The sequence below is a fragment of the Uranotaenia lowii genome, chromosome 1, assembly GCF_029784155.1.
Source record: "Uranotaenia lowii strain MFRU-FL chromosome 1, ASM2978415v1, whole genome shotgun sequence".
Classification (NCBI taxonomy): domain Eukaryota; kingdom Metazoa; phylum Arthropoda; class Insecta; order Diptera; family Culicidae; genus Uranotaenia; species Uranotaenia lowii.
The window spans coordinates 184,840,191-184,851,656 of NC_073691.1; the positions used below are offsets into that span (position 1 = coordinate 184,840,191).

The window sequence follows — 11,466 nt, forward strand, 5'->3', positions numbered from 1 at the left end:
AGCAACTGACTTGCCAACTGAGCTGTATCACAAGCCTGATTTTTTTTAATTATTTCTAAAAAAAGATGCTCAAGTTTTATTTTTTTTTTTCGATACCGTTCAGTCTAGGTTAAAAAAATGTTTCTTTTTGTGACAAGTTGCATTGATTATTGGTTTTGTTCGAATTCAATTTAAACATTTACCTGTCAAAAACGTTTTAAAAATAAAAGCATATCTATAGGTGCTGCATACATTTAGGGGTTAAAAAATGCGGCAAAAATTTTACTAGCTGAAACCATAAAAATTAATGATTGCATGGATAAAATTTTGATAATAAAAAACGCGCGATGCAAAACTATCATATTCCAGCATATGGAAATGATATTTAAATAATGAATCTTTGTTTTGCATTTATATACGTTTTTAGCCCACATAAATAACTGAATTATAAAAATATTTATGGAAAAACATTTGGCGATTCTTCTATTTTTATTTGATATTATTAAGCCAATCCGTCATACTGGGTAAAGTTTTGTTTTAAGGAATCGAGAAATGTAAAAATTTGTACATATATTACTCGATTTTATAAATTTTCTATGAGAACAAAGAGCTTAAAAAAACTATCTTACGATGTGAGAAACTATGTCATCATCATTATGTTACCTTTAAATGATAATTTTACGAAATATAGAATTTTAATTAAATAACAATTAGCTCGTCAAATTGCCCCGATTTTTTCCACTTTACTTGTAAAACCAAACAATGTAAATTTGTGAATTTTTTGTGTAACATAATTTAAGATAGCCCTTGAGAAAGGCCAGATCCAAAGGCTGAAAGTTGGGCAATTTGTAAATTTTGTATTTGCTTTCTTTTAACTGAAATTAACATGGAAATTTAAAAAAAAGCCTTTGAATTATGGATTTTGACTGAGGTGTTTTTTTTAAAATAATATTTAAATATTTATCGAATAATTTGGATGGTGGCTAATTTGGGGTAAATAGCACGAATTTGCACGGCCCGGATGCTTTCGGTAATAAAATTTTGAATTTCAGTTTGGATCATCACTCGAACAAAATCTTGATTCAAAACTTGGTTCTGCACTTCGAACTTGAACTGGATGCACTGCACATTCTATATTTGAAACTCATCACTTCGGAAAATGAAAAGATCATATTCAAAATTACAAACCATTTATGAGAATTCGATCAGAAATTTTTACTTTTAATTTTTATGCAGAATCGGCACTTAAGAAAATTTCATAATTCAGATTTTTAATGGAGGTTCACTAGTCGAATTTCGAATTAACAACTGAAGAACGAATTCATATTGAAAGCCAAACATTCAGAATCAAATAAGAAATTTCTGATTGAGAATTTTGGTACAAATTTCGCTTTTTGGTTCATAATCAAAAGGAATTCTTATCAGGAACTTAAATTCAGACATCGCTTTCAAGTATAGAATTCAAAATTTCAAACTCAGGTTCAAAGACAGGATTCAGATTCGAAATTAATATTGAAATTCAGATTTAGCTCGAAGTCAAGTTTTATCATTCAGATTAAAATATCAATTTGCGAATTTCGTAAAGGATTCAAATAGTAAGAGATCGTAGTTTCAAAATTTTAATTCTTGATTAAAAAATGACATTTGATATTCAATCAGTGCTAGTTTGGATACACAAACCAGAAGAAATAAATAATATGTATAAAATAAAAATTTGCAATCATCTGTAAGATTTCCCTATTAGGAAAACAAAGATCTAAATTTTAGGAAAACATTTACAGGATCTGATTATGAATGAAAGCATGGATGTATTTTTATTGGTCTAAAAGCTTGTTTTCCTTCAAGTGTAAATTCAGCTGAAAATGTATTTCATTGGTGTGTTTAACATTATTTTGATTGCAAATTCTTAAATTACAAAGTTGGAAACTAAAATTTTAAATTTAAATCGTTTTTATAAAAGTAGATAATATTTTTGAATTCAACCGCAAACATAATCTATAACTAGCCTTTTACTTGCTGATTTTAGTAAATACAAAAAAAATTTGTATTATGAATCCTTCAAAATCCCTGATAATTTTTTTCAAAATTTCATAGAAAACTTGGCAACTTCTAGGAATTATGCTTTTTCTGGTAAGGAATAAAATTGTTACCAATATGAAATGTCATATAAATGACCTTTTAAATTGCTTTATTATTTTGTAATTTTGGGACCTCAGATAATGTTTAAACAATTTATTATTTAACATTTTTAAAATGATTAATTTTAAATTTGCTAAAATGATGGAAGAAAAACTCCGGAAGTTTTACAATACATAAACCATGTAAAAAACATTTTACTTTTGACAGATCCAAAGTTCAGTTAATCTTCCGAAGAAACAGAAAGTAATTTTTTGATGACATACACTCAGACGAAGACGGAACGTTAAATTCACCTAGATTTACACGTAGCCACTTGTTTTGTGAATTTTTGCTTGATTTACGTTAAGCTCTGGGAAACTAATAAAAAATCACTGGAAAATTACTTGAAATTCACCCAGCTTAATGCTGTCAAAGAAAAGATACATTCAATTTACGTAATTTTTTTAAAGTTTTATTAGTGACAATTTTCCATCTTTGTGCCATTCCTGTGATGTACTTGAAAAGAGTTTAGATGGATTTAGTGCATTCTATGTGACGTTCACGTACGTAACTCTGAATGACTTATTTACGTAAAGTCTATGCTATTTATTATTCATTTCGAATGTGGAAAAATTCAGTTCTGAATATGGCGTGGATCCGTTAGTTGGTGCTTAAAGCTAGAAAATTTGAAGCGTAAGAGAAGCTGACTTTTCGAAAGTAATAAAATTTTGCTGTGTGGTTATTTACATCTTTTTTTTATCTCAACAGGGTTTGAAATTGAGACATAGCTTAGCCGATAGAGAAGATATTTTATTAATTTTTTTTTAGATACGAGAAAAAATCACAATTTTTGCATTTCAATGAAACCGACGTCATACGTATGTAGCAGAACGAATCCCTCTTCACACTCGATTCACAAGTGGAATTCACTTTCAACTCATATGAAAATTACGTGATTTCACATGACTTTCAGGGTTTCAAAAATCTATGTTCATGTTCACGTAGCGTTCACGTGAAGATTTGCTCAAACATATGCCAAAATCCTCTTGAGGGTTTTTAAGTTTTCATGTGACTCACGAAGAGGGAAGTTGCTTCAACCAAATAATCGCAACAATTTTTCACAGTGTTCTATAACACTAAGTTTTCTGGCAATATAACTAAACGAGTGATTAAATTCACGTGACGTCAGTTTTTCATGCAACAAGTTGGTAAAAATAGATTTTTCAGCATGAGTCGAACATTTATGCAACGAAGCTTGCCGAGTCGGAAAATATTCGCTTTTTGCTACAAACTGCATTCAATTTATTTGCAATATCGCAAAAACCCTTTATAGTCAAGTTTGTAAATGAATGCCTTTTTGGAAAAAAAGTATGTTTAAAAAAATAATATTTTAGTGCGAAGTTTAAAGAAATTATTTAAGATAGCTTCGATCGGATTTATGCTTTGAAAGTTGTTTGGAGATTGTTGGTTTCCACATGACGCCTGACTAAGTTCATGTTTTCAATCATTTAACATTTTAATACAAAATTTAAATTATTAAAAGCATAAAAAATCAACGATCATTTGTGAAAATATGCTGCGAAAAAGAAGGAGCTAAAATATATGAGTCCCTCAGAGCCAAAGGGGTAAAAGTGCAAAATGATCGATTTTGAGTAAATATTGCCAAACAAATTTTCGTATTTTAAACTATTTTTGATATTTTTTTCAGATTGTTAGAATATTTTTACATACTTTTACGTTTGGAAGAAAAACACAAACTATCGAAAAGTGTATAGAAAATGACCAAACACAAGATTTTAAAAGCGTGATTCCTCGAAACTAACTTTTATGAACTTACATATATCCATTTGGCTCCACGGGCCTCATATGATTTATTTATATGTTGCAATATAGGTGTGATTTTTTTTTAAATTATACGTTTGCAACAAACTCTTGAAATTTTAAACTCTTGGAACATTTTGGACTTGAGTTATAAAAAAGGTCCTTAACAAAAAAAATTGAACACAAAAAATTGCAAGTCTTGGTTGATTTTTTTTAGTTCAGAATAACTTGAATTTTTTGGAATGTGATTTCAGTCCATAATTCTCTTTTTAATCACTGAGAATAACAGTTATTGATTCAGTGAAATGATAAAATTTAAATTCAAATAACACAACCGAACAGGTTAGAAGTCGTTATTTTGAGTATTATAAAAGTGATGGCTCATTGAATTTGAAAAATATTTAAAAAACTCTTAATTCATTTTAATACGATTTTGCGAATTTCCTTTCAAATTAACAAGGAATTGGGTGCAGGAAACTGTTTGTGATTGATTGACATTAAAAGAATTAATAGAATTTGCAAATCTAAAGAAATGACAGTGATCTTCCAAAAATTCTTTTTTTTAATTAAATTTGGAATTTTTTTTCGCATACTTTGTTCGATATCTCACACATACACCAAAAAATTTTAACAAAAATACCATAAGCTTATTCTTTTGATCTTGAGAATAATTTTTGTCCAATAATTACATAAAAATACTCAAGCGTTTCCAAGATATTTGGATTTTGTTTAGTGTTGATTTAAAACAACACTACGCATTAGAGGGTTTAAGATTCCTCTCTATGTTTGTTGTAGTCCAATCAAAAAACAACATTTTAAGCGTAAATTTGTGTTACAAATGTTATGAGGTTTTTTCAAAAACCAGGAGATCGCGATGAAAAAAAACACCACCAATTTAATAAAAATAACATGCAGATCTTCTTAGATCGCATTAATAAAGGAGAAATACATTTACTGAAACGCCTTAAATAATGCAACTGAAGCAAGAAGTACTTTGGCTTGCCTGCAGTTAATATCAAAAACACCATTTAAATATCACTGGAACCAAACATTATCATCGGTTAAACAGGTTGATGTTATCATCATTTAACTATAAACTAAGTTATATGTAATTAAGATATTATTGGAAAATCCGGACAAATCAGGACATCCAAAAAGCCATTTAAAAAAAATCAGAACAATTCAAGCGTTTCCGAAAAATAAGGACGGACTCTCGAAAATCAGAACAAATCCTGAAACATCAGGACTGTTTACACCTTTGGTTGGACTCAAAAAAAAAATACAGCTTTCCACTCTTTTCATAAATTACCCAGATCGGTGGCGATTGTTGATTACTATCAAAAATAAAGGTTGTCATTACAATTCGATTCGGTTTTAATTCGATATCAGTCAGTTTAGTTTCTGACAGGGCTTGCGTTGTCCGAAAAACTGTTATATTTTCGCTTGATTTTGGACCAAAACTGTGTCCGATTTCGGACAGATCCTCCTGATGAACTGATGAAAATCGAACCAATTTTCATCCTTTTTCCGATCTGGGTATCTGTTAGAAACTTGTATGACTATATGAAACAAAGAGCCAAAAACTAAATTGAATGATCCCTAGAACAATAATGGTGCACAAATAGAGAAAAAAATAATTTATGTTACGGTTGACTGTGTCATCAGCCTGAATAAACGTTTAACGAAGCAATGATCATTCCAAATACTTACAGTTCCAGAATTGAAAAAGCAATCATGGTGTTAAGTCTTGAAGATTTTTCAAGTTTATGCAATAAGTATTTAAAAAAAAAATTGAAGTTTTAGAGAAGAATTGATAATACTTAACTTTAAGGTTGAAAATTCGGTTTTCAATTTATAAAAAAAGTATTTTTTTCGTCCAAGTCGACTCGAGCATTTTCTCAGGAGTAAACTTCAAGACTTGGTTTGGATTTTGATGTTCTAAATAACGAGTTTAACTTGATGGTTTTTCACAATTTTTGCACAGTTTCTATTTTCACCACTCTCGAATCTTCAGTTTTTACATCCTTAGTACTTAGTAAAATTCACAGTTGAGATTTATTTTAAATATTAATCGCAGCGCACTAAATTGGACTGCGCACTCATGACTGCGACATTTGTGCGAACTTGCACATTCGTGCGACCTGTCAAATCAGTGTAAAATCTGTCGGAGTTCTACACGCTAACCTCTTTTCAGTCAACCTTTGTACGGATTACTGCGACTGCAAAACATTGCACGAAATCCAATTTTCAATGAAAGAGATAATACAATGATCCCTTTGTACAAGTGTCTCTACCCAGATTGAAAAATCGGACCAAAATCGGTCGGGTTTTGATCCGTTCAACCCGTGAATCGGTCCGAGAACAAACTAGGAAAACCGACCAAATTCGGACCAATTCAGTGCTCTGGTGATACAAGTTTTCTGACGACGCGAAGCAATGCAGAAATCGAACTGTCAAAAAATTAATCCGGATATCCAGACCAAATTCGGTCCAACTCCAGGCTAAAATTGGTCATATTCCAGACCGTTTCTAGACGGTTTCCAATAAAATAGATTCGTTCTTTGATTCCAAATTTCCTATTGCTGCCATCGTAAATTTATATCCTATTTCGGACGGAAACGGAAAATCGGACGTTTCTAAACTGACAAGCTTTCTTTTGACAGTAATCGGTCCGTTTGTGAAAAACGCTCTGATCCGAGTTGTGAAAACAGTAAACAACTTAGGCATAAAAATTCATGCTTTAAAATATCTCATGTGAGCTTTCCTTACGTCGTATGAAACATCTTAAGAATTCACAGAAAACTGCTGCAAAAGTTATCAAAACAACTTTAAAGATTGTATTTGACATATAGAATATGTTGTTCTGGCTACAAATATTCTATGTGGAAAGAAGTTGCGACTAGTTTATGGCAGTATGTTTTTTTATCGAAATAAAACTGTTTGTTTACTTTTTGTTATAAAGTATGCTCTATAGATACCACTGTGGATGAAGAATTTAAAAGTATTCTAGTACACTCTGTGATTGATTTCAAAATTGGTTTACATTTCGGATTCCAAGTTCGCAAGTTCCACATCACCAATGGTTACTTCTCAGGGATTGACCGAGGCTATCAATTTTGTTAAATGAAGAGAACCTGAGATTGGCTACACATTCACAATGCACAAAAGTGTTGCTCTCTCAATATCAATAACGGCGCCGGCCACGTCCTAGTAGTCAAAAGAAAGGTGAATTGCCCTTGAGTTTGTAATTCAATCTACAAATTCAAATCAAACGATTATCCACTTCTTGACTGATCACTGGAATTTGTTCAAATTTCAGCAAAAAACTGCCTCAAATGAAGCCTTTAAGTCCTTGAAAGTAATTCATCACAATTAAAAAAAAAAAATGCAATTCAACGGAACACTCCAACCACAATTCCTGCTGTCAGCAAGTTAAGACAAAAAAAGACGAACATCGAACTTTCTTCAGGATGAATAGACTGGCAAACAGAACAAATATTCCTGGTAGGAAAAAAAATCTTCCCAACTACGGGACACACTGCTGGGACACACCAAAAGTTGAGAACAAAAAAAAACCCAAATGAAACCAACGGACGGCCGGATGAAGACGACGATGACGACGGGGACACAAAACCAGCAGAAGTAAGTAAGCCAGCAAGTAACCTGCTGCTGTTCCTCTGGCTTATCACGGTCGCCATTGGAACTGCTCGAACTGCGGAACGAAAGGATAACAGTGTGCTGCTGCTCGAATTGATGATGGTGATGACGTCGAACGGACCAAACCGATGATGATGGCAACACCATAAAACCATTAGCACACGGCGGCAGCAACGGGCACTTCAATATGGGGTTGTTAGCGCGAGTGAACGAGAGAGAGAGAAGGCCCCTAGCCAGGCAAAACGCATTCGGAAAAGTTTGCTTGACTTTTTTGAAAAGCATGCTGCGTTGGATGAATGGAGTGTGTGAGCGATTGCTTTGTTGGATGGGTTCGTTCGGTTAGAGAGAGAGTGTGAGCGAGAGAGGGAAGTGCGAACGAAACAACACTAGTTTGCCACAGCACACACGCGAGCAGCAGCAACAGCGACGGGGCCGAAGAGATTATATTTTATTTTAATGTATTTTATATGCTCATAATAATGATGTATTTTGTCGGATTGCATGGTGAGCGTGCGGCTAGCTCGAAAGCGAAGAGCGTGAAAAAGAGAGCGAATAGGTGCGGTGAGAGTGTGTGTGTGCGCGATTTTCGAGCGGTTGGATGGACCATGTGATTCGAGTAGCAGCAGCAGGGGAGCAATCTTGCGATTGTGTGCGAGAACGGGGTTTGCGGTTTCGATTCGAGCAGCAGCAGCAGCAGCAAACTACTTCGATCCGATTTTGTGGATCGATTCGGGAGCGGGAGAGCGAGCGAACACGCGCGCATACGGACGGATCGTGTTCGGGTTGGTTTTTTTCGCTTTCTGATACTCTGATTGCTCTGTATTCGAGCAGCTAGCCACACACCGCAGCACCGCACAGCACAGTTTCGATTTACTCCGGACCAAGGTACACGATATTGTTGAGGAGTTTCGGCATTGTCGTATCAAAATAAAGTGAACATTCGTTTGACGGCAACCGTTTAGACAGGGCGCGTTTTATTTTTATTGTTATTAATATTATTATTGCGCGCGAGCGAGCGAGCGGTTACCGCGGAACCTGCTGCAGTTTTCCCAAGATCTTCTTCGGGGGTTGATACTTTTTTTCGGGTGGCACACACTAAACTAACTGCCGCCTAGTAGTTTTGCGTGCTGGCAATAGTAGTTTTGGCACAGAGCACAACAACTACTATTGTTATTGCCTGTGGCGCGTGCGGTCGGTCTTTGAGACAATTTTTATCGGTCATTATCGGTGAAGTGTTTACGAGTGGCGAAAGATATAACAAAAAAAATCGTAGATCGACAAGTGTTTTGGAAATCTGTCTGATATCTGTTTTTTTTTCTGATTGGGTTGATCCCAGTCAGATTGTTGTGGAGGAAAACAGTTATTGCTCGAAAGTTCCCAAAAATTGATTGATTTTACGACTGCTGTTGCAGTCTGAAGTGACAAGTGACAAATCGAAAATTGTATTTTTCGAGTTTGCTGTGCATTGGGAAATAATGAAATATCGTAAAAAATAGCAAGTTACTGGAGGGGTAAAAAATACACGTGTGATACTATTTCTAGTGCGTGGAGGAAAAGTAACAACAGTTCTGTGCTAAAAGAACGAAGCAGGCGCATAAATTCCAAGTATTTCCCGTACACTCAGTGTTGGTTGTTATGCAATATGTGTGTAAAAAGTGTGCGACAGTCATATGAATGAAATTCGCTGCTGCTGCTGAACGATCCAAGTAGACTTTTGCTGCAGGACACACAGGACAAGGACAAACAGGGAACTCGAAGTTTGTGGTGTGCAATAATTGTCGTGAAACAAGGAGCGAGTCGATAGGAAGGTTTATTTTGGGCTAGGATCGGAACGGAAACGGCTTCAAAATTTTGGCCAACATGAACTCGTACTTTGAACAGACCGGGTTCTACGGACACCCGCATCAAGCGGCCGGTATGATGAGCTCAACCGGAAGTCATCACGATCAGACCACGGCCGCGGCCGCTGCAGCCTATCGTGGTTTTCCACTGTCGCTCGGAATGTCCCCGTACACCAATCACCACCTGCACCAGAGCCGATCCGGACAAGAGTCGCCGTACGATGCGAGCATACAGGCCGCCTGCAAACAGATCTACGAAGGCTCCTACAATACCAAGGACTGCGGGAAGACCGGAGGAAGCGGAAACGGAACCACAGACACCACCAATGGCTACAAGGACGTGTGGAACTCGGCGGCCAACAATAGTGCCGGAAATGCCGCAGCCACCGGAGCCAACGTACCTGCCCAACAAAACAGCTCAGTTCCTGTCCGACCCTCGGCCTGTACCCCGGATTCCCGCGTCGGAGGCTACATTGATGCGTCCGGAGGCAGCCCGGTCAGCCGGACGGGTTCTTCCGCAACGGCCGGAGTCACTGGCTCCTGGAACTCCCAGCAATGCACACTGACTGGATCGACCGGTGGCCAAACTGCACCCACAACCGGTCTCCATCAGACTAACCATACCTTCTACCCCTGGATGGCTATCGCAGGTGAGTGCCCTACACTAATGGGTCCTAAGTGACCCACAGCCGGTGGACAAAATCGAGAGATCCACCGGACGCCCACCATGTCCCACTGAAGGCCTCCTCACAGTGCCAGTCGCGTTAATCAATTTCAAAAAGACATTCCTCACCTCAAGTGCTGGAGCAAAAAGAAGCTGCTGCCTCTTCCCATTTTTTCCCGGACCCGAGGCTCGCGCGTGTGGCTCTTGCTTTTATTGCTCCTCGCGCGACAGCCGGTGCAGTGGTCCATAATTTGAATGAAAATTTATGAGGGGTTTGTTGAACGAGTTTGCACGTTGTTTTCGTTGTTGCCGTTGCAGCTCCGTGGAGTTCCCTTTCGGAGTTTTGTGAGAGTCCGGAGTCCCCGGACTCTGGCCGGGGAAAAGATTATTAAAAAACGATTCAAGAACGACCCGCGTGTCGTTGTCGTGAGGCTGCTTCCTCTCGTCGGAATGTTTAGAATCCGATTTTTAATGTATTCACACCGGTGATCTACATTTAAGGTGGAACCTTATGGACCTCGAAAAAAGCCTATCGAGAAGAGAATCAATGATTTTTTTTCCTGAGTTCAATTTTGTTTTCGGTGCTGAAGACTTCAGCCGAAAAAAAAAATCATTAGTAAAAAAAAAACTTTGGAAAGGATCGAGCAATGAACGAACCAGAAACCAAAGACAAGGAAAAAAGTTCTGTGTTTTGAACGTTTTTTTTTCCTTCTTAGTTCATCCAGTTCCAAGTTGGATTCGATTTTTTTTTCGTTTTCGGTATCCTTCCACTCCAAATCCGTAGAATAGTGTGCTAGAAGTTTGGCACCAGGCTGCCAAGGAATCGCCCAAAAATATGCTGCACCAAAAATTGCCCCAAGCTCACTTGCTCCAGCACCACCGCCAGAGCCAGTGAGCGGCGGATTCTCGTAAATTCGAATGGATTTTTTTTTTCGTTTGTTTTCTGTCCTGTTGTTTTCGCTTAAAAAATCACGCACTAATTGATTTAAAAGCTGCTAATTTTTTCCTTTCCTGTTTTTTCAATGAATGAAAATTCATTAAAACTACAAAAAATGTTAACAGCTGTCTACGAAAAATTTGATGATTCAAAAAGAAAAAGGTTAAAAAATATTATCGGAAAAAATTTGGATTCGATAACATTTTTCTGAAAAAAAAATGGAACTATAATGTTCCAGTGTTTTTTTTGGAAACAAAATGTTAACAAACTTTAATTTTCAAATGTTTGTTCAATTTGAACGATACTTTTTCCAATCAATTGATTTATATGTTTGAAACGGAAACTCAAAAAAAGGTTATCCAAAACTCGAACAAACACCAGGAAAACGCATTCTCTTCAAACGGGCCCACGATTTTGCGTTTATCGCTTCAAACGCTGCTGGTCGCCCG

General features: G+C 36.3%; 1 protein-coding gene across 1 annotated transcript; it reads left to right on the plus strand.

The window, feature by feature from the left end:
- The first annotated feature begins 8,472 nt into the window (after nucleotides 1-8,472).
- LOC129738215 (homeotic protein ultrabithorax-like) lies at nucleotides 8,473-10,098 on the plus strand. Its single transcript, XM_055729406.1, has one exon. The coding sequence runs from the start codon at nucleotides 9,436-9,438 to the stop codon at nucleotides 10,096-10,098; it is 663 nt and encodes a 220-aa protein (XP_055585381.1). The 5' UTR covers nucleotides 8,473-9,435.
- The last annotated feature ends 1,368 nt before the right edge of the window (nucleotides 10,099-11,466 follow it).